General features: G+C 46.3%; 1 protein-coding gene across 7 annotated transcripts in view; it reads right to left on the bottom strand.

Moving 5' to 3' along the window:
• PNPLA7 (patatin like phospholipase domain containing 7) overlaps positions 1-13,182 on the bottom strand; it is a 398,841-nt gene that overhangs the window by 349,985 nt on the left and 35,674 nt on the right. For all 7 annotated transcript variants that reach the window (XM_043530657.1, XM_043530661.1, XM_043530656.1 and 4 more), the window contains 3 exons: positions 7,619-7,759; positions 5,225-5,384; positions 1,511-1,591 (listed from right to left, as the gene is read on the bottom strand). In XM_043530657.1, coding sequence (XP_043386592.1) covers positions 1,511-1,591; positions 5,225-5,384; positions 7,619-7,759 — 382 coding nt within the window. The remainder of the gene's footprint in view (positions 1-1,510; positions 1,592-5,224; positions 5,385-7,618; positions 7,760-13,182) is intronic.

Genomic DNA, 13,182 nt, shown 5'->3' with positions numbered 1-13,182 from the left:
TCTGTGGCTTCTCTTAATAGAAAGCTACTCCCAAACACGAGAGACAGGGTGCAGGGTCAAGTATCATTAATAGCAGAGCTTGACGACTGAACTCTGTTTCCACCTCTGCTTCCAACACCCTCCAATGAATACTCACATGCCTGTGCACTACTGGAAGAGGCAAATTCACCACCTTGTATTTAACAAATCCTAAATAGGTGCAGTAGTAATACACACAATAGTCCAGAAAATCCCCCCTGGAAGTCTAGTTAGTAGCATGCATTTTGTTTCAATCAGCGTAAAGTATCTCACCAGCCAGTCCATCAGCGTATAAGCAAAACAAGTTAAAGGGTACAACCCATATATGGTCACTGGCAGTATGAGCAACATTAAGAAGGATGAAAGTCATTAGCTTGTTTCACAGTATAATTGCTATGTTATCAACTGAAAGATTTATTTTTAATTAGAGTAGATAAAAATAATTGACTAAGTAATTAAATAGGCCACACCATCTAAGGCCAGGAGCTCGTGGATCCTAATCCTAGCGTTGCCACCATTAGTTGCAGGCATGGGGTGACTTGCTCAAGGTCATGCAGGCACAGTACAATCATTGGTACTATGTGTGCTCTGTCTAGGTATTTCAGGATGCATACACTGTAGACAGCACCCACATCCTAAGATGGCAAGATGTGGGGTTTTATTCAGGTGTCCTGCTGATGATGCTAAGTGTAAGAGAGGATGGGGTGGTCAAATTGCAGCCTGCAGGCTACAGGATCCCAGGCCCACATCCACCTTCTTCAGCCTCTGTGGGATTCATTCACCCTGCTGGCATTACAGGCTCCAGCATGCAATGCTTCAGCTTCCTCTGCACAGAAAGCAGCTCAGCTACAGATGGAGCACTGCATGGTGGGACTTGTCTTCTGCACAGGCCACCCCTTCCTATTAAAAATAAAGGTAGCTGCCATTTGCTCCATGCCAACTAGGTACTCGTAACTTTCAACACGTTGCCAATATAGGACTTGGCTTAATTTGAGCCCCCAATGTAGGGAAATACATGTTTCCCTAGTCACTGATATACCATGGAACTAAATTTATAGCAGTGGCGAGGGGGAGGGCGGGGCGGGGGGAAGAGGAGAGAGGGGGTCTTCCTGGTTTCAATGGCTGTCACGTAGCTACCTCTCCCAGAGTTAAAGTGCTGGAAACATAACCAAACATCTTAAAGAAAAACAAAGTTCAGTGTGTTTACTTTAAACAAACTAGAAGAAAGAAACCCAGGGAGGGGTTCAAAGGCCAACCAGCTGAAAGGTGAGGAAATAATCACACGTAAACAGTCAATTCAAATGTACACTCAGAGAGCTTTTCAATTATGGCATGTGGCTTGTTAATTGGTGAGAGGAGCACTACCCAAAGAGATGCCAGGAAAGAATCAAGGTGACAAATGTAACACTAATGTGCCAAGGCTGCATAGCTCTGACAGGCGCACTGATAGATGACAAGGTCTCAGAAAAATCACCCGCGCATAGGAACTTACCGTGATAACATCAAGAATGCTGAGGAGGCTGTGGACACTGTCCCCTGCCAGCACTTCTTTAACGACCACTTCAGTGCCATCCTACAGATGGACAGAAGGAGAAGATTAACGGCTCGTATTCCATCACCATGTTTAAATGGGCCAATACAGGCAGGCCCATGCTTCAAAAACATGGCTGTTCAACTTTCACATTCTAATATTGCAAGATAACCTAAGTACCACCTAACAGTGGAATTCACCCAGCAGAACTAGACCCCAAGGGTGATTCTCCCTGTGCCCCCTGAAATTGTACTGATCCATTCTGAGAAGGCTTTGAACGCTACTTTCACTGTGAGTGACAGAAGCAAAGGTAACCTGTAGCACTGGAACCCAACACCAACACTATTTACTTTAATTCATTTCAGATTTACATGGGGTGAGATACAAGTGAAAGCCCTGCTTTCCCTGTATCCCATCATCTCTTCTTTCCTTCACTTTGCAGAAACTTTGCTTCCCCCTTTGAAAGGCTGTGATGTTGCTGAGCATTGCAACACACAGAACAGCTACACAGTAAAGGTAGCCTGTTTTAGTTTCAATGCTGTTACTTCACAGGTCTGATACCCTTTAATTTGTTTTAACACATGAAGGGAAAGAGATTAGCATTAACAGTACCTCTCTCGCTAGAAATGCTGACATGGAAGTCACAAGGCTGGCAAACTACACAAAGTATAATTAACTTCTTTTAGACTGGAGATTGAGATGACATTGTGTCACACTAGGCTGTAACGCATGGATTTTATTTTTTGTGCATACACTTTGATATGCCAATAGGTGCATTTTATAAATTGAAAAATAAATTACTGTTGATGACCATGTATCAGTAGCCGTGTTAATCTGTATCCACAAAAACAATGAGGAGTCCGGTGGCACCTTAAAGACTAACAGATTTATTATGGCATAAGCTTTCATGTGTAAAAAACCCCACTTCTTCAGATGCAGGGAGTGAAAATTACAAATACAGGCATAGATATACTGGCATATGAAGAGAAGGGAGTTACCTTACAAGTGGAGAACCAGTGTTCACAGGGCCAATTCAGTCAGGATGGATGTGGTCCACCCCCAATAATTGATGAGGAGGTGTCAATACCAAGAGAAGGAAAATTGCTTTTGTAGTGAGCCAGCCACTCCCAGGCCCTATTCAAGCCCAAATTAATGGTGTTAAGTTTGCAAATGAATTGTAGCTCTGCAGTTTCTCTTTGAAGTATTTTTGTTCAAGTATAGCTACTTTTAAATCTGTTATTGAATGTCCAGGGAAATGGAAGTGTTCTCCTACTGGCTTTTGTACGTTACCATTCCTGATGTCTGATTTCTGTCCATTTATTCTTTTATGTAGAGACTGTCCAGTTTGGCCAATGTACATGGCAGAGGGGCATTGCTGGCACATGATGGCATATATCACATTAGTAGATGTGCAGGTGAATGAGCCCCTGATGGTGTGGCTGATGTGGTTGGGTTCTCTGATGGTGTCACTAGAGTAGAAATTGGGACAGAACAGGCAACGGGGATTGTTACAGGGATGGGTTCCTGGATTAGTGTTTTTGTGATGTGGTGTGTAGTTGCTGGTGAGTATTTGCTTCAGGTTTGGGGGCTGTCTGTAAGCGAGAACTGACCTGCCTCCCAAGGCTTGTGAGAGTGGGGGGTCATTTTCCAGGATAGGTTGCAGATCGTTGATGATGTGCTGGAGAGGCTTTAGCTGAGAGCTGTACATGATGGCCAGTGGTGTTCTGTTACTTTCCTTGTTGGGCCTCTCCTGTAGTAGGTGACTTCTGAGTACCTATCTCACTCTGTCATTCTGTTTCCTCATTTCCCCAGGTGGGTACTGTAGTTTTAAAAATGCTTGATAAAGATCTTGTAGGTGTTTGTCTCTGTCTGAGGGATTGGAGCAAATGGGGTTAAATCTTAGGGCTTGGCTGTAGACAATGGATCGTGTGATCTGTCCGGCATAGAAGCTGGAGGCATGTAGGTAAGTATAGCAGTCAGTAGGTTTCCAGTATAGGATGGTGTTTATGTGACCATCACTTACTTCCACTGTAGTGTCCACAAAATGGATCTCTTGTGTTGACTGGTCCAGGTTGAGGTTGATGGTGGGGTGGAAATTGTTGAAATCCAGGTGGAATTCTTCAAGGGTCCATATGATGAAGATGTCATCAGTGTAGCGCAAGTAGAGAAGTGCTGGGGACGAGAGCTGAGGAAGCATTGTTCTAAGTCAGCCATAAAAATGTTGGCATGCTGTGGGGCCATGCGGGTACCCATAGCAGTGCCGCTGACTTGAAGGTATAAGTTTTCCCCAAATCTGAAATGGTTGTGGGTGAGGACAAAGTCACAAAGCTCAGTCATGAGGTGTGCCGTGGCCTCATCAGGGATACTGTTCCTGACAGCTTGTAGTCCTCCCACATGTGGAACGTTGGTGTAAAGAGCTTCTACATCCATGGTGGCCAGGATGATGTTTTATATGAGAGTCTCCAGTTTTGAGAACTCATTCTTGATCTCCTGTTTGCTGTATAGGATGCTGATCAGGTGGTTCCTCAGTTTCTTTGAGAGTGTGTGTTAGTCAGTGTAGTATGTCAATTGCAATGGATTTTTTACCTTCAGTCCATTTGGTATGATGTCCATCTGTTTGCACTTGGAGGGGAAGATGAGGTCTGTCTGTATCTGTGTGAGTTTTTTCATTAAGTTGATGGATTTCCACTTCATACGGCTAAATTCAATGCCTTGCATGGTGCCAAGTACTTACCTATCTTCGAGACACCACCAACTTCCTGAGGAAACTAGAATGCTTCGGTGATCTTCCTGAAAACACCATCCTGTATCTGCAATTTTTACTCCATGCATCTGAAGATGTGGGGTTTTTTTATCCACGAAAGCTTATGACCAAATAAATCTGTTAGTCTTTAAGTGCCACCAGACTCCTCGTTGTTGATGACCATGTTGCCTAATGCACTGGCTCTCAATCTTTCCAGATTACTGTACCCCTTTCAGGAGTATTGCTATTAGCCAGGATGGTCATTGGCTATTAGCCAGGATGGGCAGGGATGTTGTCCCTAGCCTGTTTGCCAGAAGCTGGGAATGGGCGACAGGGGATGGATCACTTGATGATTACCTGTTCTATTCATTCCCCCTAGGGCACCTGGCATTGGCTACTGTTGGAAGATGGGATACTGGGCCAGATGGACCTTTGGTCTGACCCAGTATGGCCATTTTTATGAGTCTGATTTGTCTTCCATATCCCCAAGTTACACCTCACTTAAAAACTACTTGCTTACAAGATCAGACATAAAAATACAAAAGTGTCACAGCCCACTAGTACTGAAAATTGCTTACTATACATTTCAGCATATAGTCTATAAAGCAGTATAAACAAGTGATTGTCTGTATGAAATTTTAGTTCATACTGACTTCTCTTTTTATGTAGCCTGTTGTAAAACTAGGCAAATATCTAGATGAGTTCATGTATCCCCTGGAAGACTTCTGAGTATCCCCAGGGCTACATGTACTCCTTATTGAGAACCACTGGCCTAATGAGTCACAGTCTGCCAGAAAGTTTAACACTCGCCTTACAGGGGCTAACACAGCCTGTTCCAAGTCATCACATGATGGAGATGTTGATCTCTAGCCATATGCCATTCTAATAAGAGATTTATGAAAAAAGGAGTCAGTGGCTGGGCTTATCCTTACACTTTCTTGAACGCAAACGTCTAGCTTGCCATCCTGCACGACATAGATGCTGTTATCCAGCTGCCCAGGACGGAAGATGTATTCGCCTTCATGCAGTTGCACAAAGAACATGTGCTTGCACAGCTCCAGGAAGAGAGGCTTCTCAAAATGGCCAAGAACCCTGCAGGAAAGAAAAGGATCAGTGACACCGTCTCTGCTGCAAAAGGAAACCTGCAGATGCCGTGGTGCATGAGAGCCCTCCCTAAACTAGCAAAGCCTCATGGTACCAATACTGTGGGAATCCATGAGGGAACCTGGAAGTCCCATGCCATATGCAGCCACATGAAGGACAGAACTCTCCGAGCCAGAAGAGCAGGAGCACTGTGTGATCCTTGCAGGGATGAAAAGATTTGGGATTGCTTTCCAGCAAGGCCCTCTGGTCAGCACTTTGAGTGATGCTGAAGGGCTAAAAGGCATCCACAACCTGCCCTCCTCAGCCAAAAGTTGATGTGTGGCCTTTGAAGGTGGGAATGTGGAGAAGAACATCAGAAGGGTCATACTGGGTCAGACCAATGGTCCATCTAGCCCAGTATCCTGTCTTCCAACAGTGACCAATGCCAGATGCCTCAGAGGGAATGAACAGAAGAGGTAGTCATCAAGTGATCCATCCCCTGTTGCCCATTCCCAGCTTCCAGCAAACAGAGACTCAGGACACTTCAGAGCATTGTTTTTTATCCTTGCCTAATAGCCACTGAGAGGCCTATCCTCCATGAATATATCTAGTTCTTTTTTTAAACGCTGTTATAGTCTTGGCCTTCACAACATCCTCTGGCAAGGAGTTCCACAGGTTTGCTGTGCACTGTGTGAAGAAGTACTTCCTTTCGTTTGTTTTAAACCTGCTGCCTATTAATTTCATTGGGTGACCCTAGAAGCCTGAAACATAGCCACACACTTGAAGAAGAAAATCATCCGGAAAACTTCTCTGTTCACTAATGTAACTAGAACAGCGAACTCACCAGAAAAATGTCAGAATAGAGGGGGAGGAAAATGCCAGTTTCACAGGAGTATTTGGGAGTTTGGGATAAGCACCCCTTTCAGGGAACATGCAAGCAGGCTCTCATCACAACCAAGATCACCCAGGCAAAAGCAGAAACACCAGTCTCTACCCTCATTTCCTGTCAGTACACAGCACTGAAAAGGGCTCTCTAGGCATCTCCCTAAATTTAGATTTAAAAAAAAAAAAATTCTCCGGCGACAAATTCATGTTTCAGTGGAATTTAACTGACCCATAAAATGTGTCAAGAATAATACATATTAATTGTGCCATCAGTCCATAGATAAAAGCCTAGGTGACTAACAGTAACTCTATTAGATGGCCAAGGAAGGCAGAGACTCTGCTATAATTTAGTCTTCAAGGGCATGGTGGAAAAGTTTTTTAAATCATGAAAACATCCACAAACCTACAGAGAGGAGACAAAAGATGCATAGGTTGTTTAGTCACTTACATAAAGTGAAAGGATTAGCTCAGGTTAGCTGTTAATGGACGGAAGTCCACCGTTCTCAGTGGTACCAAATGACAGAACAAGGAGTAATGGTCTCAAGTTGCAGTGTGGGAGGTCCAGGATATTAGAAAAAACTTTTTCACTAGGAGGGTGGTGAAGCACTGGAATGCTTTACCTAGGGAGGTGGTGGAATTTCAATCCTTAAAGGTTTTTAAGGCCCAGCTTGACAAAGCCCTGGCTGGGATGATTTAGTTGGGGATCAGTCCTGCTTTGAGCAAAGGGTTGGACTAGATACCTCCTGAGCTCTCTTCCAACCCTAACCTTCTATCATTACCTCTCAAAAAATATAACAAGCAAAATAATTGGAGGCAACTGGCTCCTTTAACTGTCTCAGCAAAGAGATGCAGATGCCAGACTGAGTGAACATGAAGAGTGAACTCTCCTCCTCCCCTCAAGCCGGTCCCTCTCGGAGCAAGGTGCGTACGTTCGCACTGCTGCTCGTGGCAAGTCTGCAGAGCTGTCAGTCTGACACGGAACACACCAAAATGGTCCAACTGCCCTTTGTTACACACTTCCGTAGCAATGTAGAAAAAAAGTCCAAAAAGAGTTTCAAAGGGCACAGAAAGAGCATTAACAGAAATCCATTCCATCTAGCAGAGCTCAGCATTTTTACTCCCAAACCTAGTCCATTGGACCACCCTCTTCTTTTCCTTACCTAATGCTTCTTGGCAACTGCAAATCAGTATTATTTTTTCCCCACCTGAAAAGCCTTATGCCACATACTTAAATTCATTTAAAGGCCTCATTCTGATTTCACACTCGTAAAGCTTGGTGACTTCTCTGGAGTTACTGCTGATTTACACCAGTTTAGCACATATCAAGATCAAGCCTCAATCTTTCACTTCAACCTTACCTGACATTTTTAAGCATGTACAGGACTTCTGATGGCAAGTGGGAATTCTTCACATCAAATTCAGTTAGATCTGCTTCCAGCAGGGAGGGAGGCGGCTCCTTTGGTTGCAGAGTTGGAGACTCCTTCTTAAAACGCAAAATCCTACAAGAGAAAAAACAAAATGAACAGAATTCAGGGGCTCAGTCAGCTTCTGTTCATGCTGGGCTTTTGAATTACAAGCTTTCTTAACATTAATTAAATTATTTATTAATTATTATTATTATTATAAAGCAGTGAAGGTCTCAGTTTCCAATGCAGTTCCTCCCTTTTTTGGCCAACAGCAAATTTAAAAAAAAAAAAATTCTTACAGCTCTCCCTTTCCCTCCTCGACCCCGCAAAAAATAGTGAACATGTCCTGGGGCATATCCAGATTCAGGGCTTAGACACAAGCCATATAAAGGGAGTCTGTGTGGGTTTCGTAAGGGGACCAACCAGAATGAAATAGACATAAACCTGACACTACAGTGCACAACAGTTCTGGGTAGAGTCATAGCTCATCACCAGCTCTATCCCTGCACTCCTCCTTGAGCCACTGTGCATTGTAGAGACTATGGAACAAACCTGCACAGCAGCTAAGAATTACCGCAGATCTCCCCACTTTCCACTCCCAGTGCAAGTTTCATTATTGGGGAAGAATAGAATTTATTCCATTTTAATCCAGTGTTTGTCAGAAAAGTGGGCAAATGCATTGGAAACCAGGAGACCTTCACTGCTTTATGAGAAAAGCTGGTCAACCAAAAGCCCAACATAAACAGAGACAGACTGAGCCTCTTGGAAATCTAAGGCTATGTCTACACTACGAAATTAGGTCAAATTTATAGAAGTCGGTTTTGTAGAAAGCGTTGTTATACAGTTGATTGTGTGTGTCCCCACACAAATGCTCTAAGTGCATTTAGTCGGCATTTAGTCAGCAGAGTACGTCCACAGTACCAGGGCAACCGTTGACTTCTGGAGCGTTGCACTGTAGGTAGCTATTCCACAGTTCCTGCAGTCTCCGCCCCCCATTGGAATTCTGGGGAGAAATCCCAATGCCTGATGGGGCAAAAACATTGTCGCGGGTGGTTCAGGATACATATCGTCAGGCCCCCCCTTCCCTCCTTCGCTCCCTCCCTCCGTGAAAGCAACAGCAGACAATCATTTCACGCCTTTTTTCCTGGGTTACCTGTGCAGACGCCATACCACGGCAAGCATGAAGCCTGCTCAGCTCACCGTCACCGTATGTCTCCTGGGTGCTGGCAGACGCGGTACTGCATTGCTACACCGCAGCAGCTCATTGCCTTTTGGCAGCAGACAGTGCAGTATGACTGGTAGCCATTGTCGCCGTACTCCAGGGTGCTCTTTTAGCCAACCTTGGTGAGGTCGGTCGGGGCGCCTGGGCAAACATGGGAGTGACTCAGCCAGGTCATTTCCCTTTTAAATTTCGTCTCATGGCAATTCATTCCTGCCGGCAGTCCTACTTAACTGTCTTCTGCTGAGCAGCCAGGAGACGACGATGGCCAGCAGCTGTACTTCACCATCTGCTGCCAGCAAGATGTATAAAGATAGATGAAGTGGCTCAAAACAAGAAATAGACCAGATTTGCTTTGTATTCATTTTCTCCTCCCTCCCTCTGTGAAATCAACGGCCTGCTAAACCCAGGGTTTTGAGTTCTATCCTTGAGGGGGCCATTCTGTTTCTCTGATGCAAAGCCCCCCCTTTGTTGATTTTAATTCCCTGCAAGCCAAGTTGCCAGTCACCCCTCCCTCCGTCAGAGCAACAGCAGACAATCGTTTCGCGCCTTTTTTCAGCGCGGACGCCATAGCACTGGGAAAATGGAGCCCGCTCAGATCACCATGGCAATTATGAGCACTATAAACACCGCGCGCGTTATCCAGCAGGATATGCAGAACCATAACCTGCAAGAAAAGCGAAATCAGGCGAGGAGGCGGCGACTGCAGCACAGTGACGAGAGTGATTTAAAAAGTGTGAACAGGGAGTGCTTTGTTCCAGGTGAGCCTTGAGTGGGCCTGACTGTATAAAAGCCAGTCAGCCAGTCAGCTGCGAACCAGCTGAGCAGCAAACAGCAGAGGGGCTAACAGGGGGAGTTTGCCTGGGATCTGCCTGAGAGGAGGTACGCTAAGGGCTGCATTAAGGAGGCTATGTTGGTGAGTATCTGAGTGCCTGCTGTGGGGACAGTTTGACAGTTTGACCGTGTGCTTGATTGGTGGTGTGAAAAGTGTGAACAGGGAGTGCTTTGTTCCAGGTGAGCCTTGAGTGGGCCTGACTGTATAAAAGCCAGCCTGCCAGTCAGCTGCGAACCAGCTGAGTAGTGAACAGCAGAGTGGCTAACAGAGGGAGTTTGCCTGGGAGTTCGCCTGGGGAGAGCCTGCTGAGGCTTACATCTCGCCTAAGTCTCTGAGTAATTACTACAACTCCTGAGTGAGCTCGTAGAAGGAAGGTAATATGGATGGGGGGGTGTTCAGCTGTTGTGACCTGCACTGGATGTGCCATGTTTGTCTTTCTTCCACAGGACAGAAGTGACTTTGTCTGTACAAAGTGCAAGCTGGTCGCCATATTGGAAGAGAAGGTTCAACGTCTGGAGCAACAGGTATCGACCCTGCGTTGCATAAGAGAAACTGAAGATTTCCCGGACAGACACCAGGATATGCTTCCACGGGCACAAGGTTCTGAAGATTCAGAGCAGGCTGCGCAGCGGGGACAGGAGGACGGTGAAGAAATTTGGCAGCCTGTGACCTCCAGAAGAAGAAATGGGAGCGTCCATGTACCAGCAACGCAGATACAGGTAGGTAACCGTTTTCATGTTCTCTCCACAGGTACCATTGCGGGGAGTGGCCCAGATGATACGTCTGGGGGAAGGGAGCAGAAGGAGACTCCACCAGTTGAAAGGCATGAGATGCACTGTCCTAGGGATGGGGGTTCCATGACCACCACTCCCAAGAGAAGGAGGCGGGTGGAGGTGGTCGGGGACTCTCTCCTCAGGGGGACTGAGTCATCTATCTGCCGCCCCGACCAGAAAAACCGAGAAGTCTGCTACTTGCCAGGAGCTAGGATTCACGATGTGATGGAGAGACTGCCGAGACTCATCAAGCCCTCGGATCGCTACCCCTTCCTGCTTCTCCGCGTGGGCACCAATGATACTCGAGCGGATCACTGCGGACTACGTGGCTTTGGGAAGAAGGATAAAGGAGTTTGAGGCACAAGTGGTCTTCTCGTCCATCCTCCCTGTGGAAGGAAAAGGCCTGGGTAGAGACCGTCGAATCGTAGAAGTCAACGAATGGCTATGCAGGTGGTGTCGGAGAGGTGGCTTTGGATTCTTTGACCATGGGATGGTGTTCCAAGAAGGAGGAGTGCTAGGCAGAGACGGGCTCCACCTAACGAAGAGAAGGAAGAGCATCTTCGCGAGCAGGCTGGCTAACCTAGTGAGGAGGGCTTTAAACTAGGTTCACCGGGGGAAGGAGACCAAAGCCCTGAGGTAAGTGGGGAAGTGGGATACCGGGAGGAAGCATGAGCAGGAGAGCGCGAGAAGGCAGGGCTCCTGCCTCATAGTGAGAAAGAGGGACGATCAGCGAGTTATCTCAAGTGCCTATACACAAATGCAAGAAGCCTGGGAAACAAGCAGGGAGAACTGGAAGTCCTGGCACAGTCAAGGAATTATGATGTGATTGCAATAACAGAGACTTGGTGGAATAACTCACATGACTGGAGTACTGTCATGGATGGATATAAACTGTTCAGGAAGGACAGGCAGGGCAGAAAAGGTGGGGGAGTTGCACTGTATGTAAGGGAGCAGTATGACTGCTCAGAGCTCAAGTATGAAACTGCAGACAAACCTGAGTGTGTCTGGATTAAGTTTAGAAGTGTGAGCAACAAGGGTGATGTCATGGTGGGAGTCTACTATAGACCACCGGACCAGGGGGATGAAGTGGACGAGGCTTTCTTCCGGCAACTCACGGAAGTTACTAGATCGCAGGCCCTGGTTCTCATAGGAGACTTCAATCACCCTGATATCTGCTGGGAGAGCAATACAGCGGTGCACAGATAATCCAGGAAGTTTTTGGAAAATGTAGGGGACAATTTCCTGGTGCAAGTGCTGGAGGAACCAACTAGGGGCAGAGCTCTTCTTGACCTGCTGCTCACAAACGGGGAAGAATTAGTAGGGGAAGCAAAAGTGGATGGGAACCTGGGAGGCAGTGACCATGAGATGGTCAAGTTCAGGATACTGACACAGGGAAGAAAGGAGAGCAGCAGAATACAGACCCTGGACTTCAGAAAAGCAGACTTTGACTCCCTCAAGGAACTGATGGGCAGGATCCCCTGGGAGAATAACATGAGGGGGAAAGGAGTCCAGGAGAGCTGGCTGTATTTTAAAGAATCCTTATTCAGATTACAGGGACAAACCATCCCGATGTGTAGAAAGAATAGTAAATATGGCAGGCGACCAGCTTGGCTTAACAGTGAAATCCTTGCTAATCTTAAACACAAAAAAGAAGCTTACAAGAAGTGGAAGATTGGACAAATGACCAGGGAAGAGTATAAAAATATTGCTCGGGGATGTAGGAGTGAAATCAGGAAGGTCAAATCACACCTGGAGTTGCAGCTAGCAAGAGATGTTAAGAACAACAAGAAGGGTTTCTTCAGGTATGTTAGCAACAAGAAGAAAGTCAAGGAAAGTGTGGGCCCCTTACTGAATGAGGGAAGCAACCTAGTGACAGAGGATGTGGAAAAAGCTAATGTACTCAATGCTTTTTTTCCCTCTGTCTTCATGTACAAGGTCAGCTCCCGGACTACTGCACTGGGCAGCACAGCATGGGGAGGAGGTAACTAGCCCGCTGTGGAGAAAAAAGTGGTTCGGGACTATTTAGAAAAGCTGGACGAGCATAAATGCATGGGGCCGGATGCGCTGCATCCGAGAGTGCTAAAGGAGTTGGCGGATGTGATTGCAGAGCCATTGGCCATTATCTTTGAAAACTCATGGCGATTGCGGGAAGTCCCAGAAGACTGGAAAAAGGCTACTGTAGTGCCCATCTTTAAAAAAGGGAAGGAGGAGGATGGCGGGAACTACAGGCTGGTCAGCCTCACCTCAGTCTCTGAAAAATCATGGAGCAGGTCGTCAAGGAATCAATTCTGAAGCACTTAGAGGAGAGGAAAGTGATCAGGAACAGTCAGCATGGATCCACCAAGGGCAAGTCAAGCCTGACTAATCTAATTGCCTTCTATGACGAGATAACTGGCTCTGTGGATGAAAGGAAAGCAGTGGATGTGTTGTTCCTTGAATTTAACAAAGCTTTTGACACGGTCTCCCACAGTGTTCTTGCCAGCAAGTTAAAGAAGTATGGGCTGGATGAATGGACTATAAGGAGGATAGAAAGCTGGCTAGATTGTCGGGCTCAACGGGTAGTGATCAATGGCTCCATGTCTACTTGGCAGCCGGTATCAAGTGGAGTGCCCCAAGGGTCGGTCCTGGGGCCGGTTTTGTTCAATATCTTCATAAATGATCTGGAGGATAGTGTGGATTGCACCCTCAG

This window comes from Chelonia mydas, chromosome 16, assembly GCF_015237465.2.
Source record: "Chelonia mydas isolate rCheMyd1 chromosome 16, rCheMyd1.pri.v2, whole genome shotgun sequence".
Lineage (NCBI taxonomy): Eukaryota > Metazoa > Chordata > Testudines > Cheloniidae > Chelonia > Chelonia mydas.
Note: the sequence above shows the minus strand (reverse complement) of the source record. Positions and strands in the feature narration are given on the sequence as shown.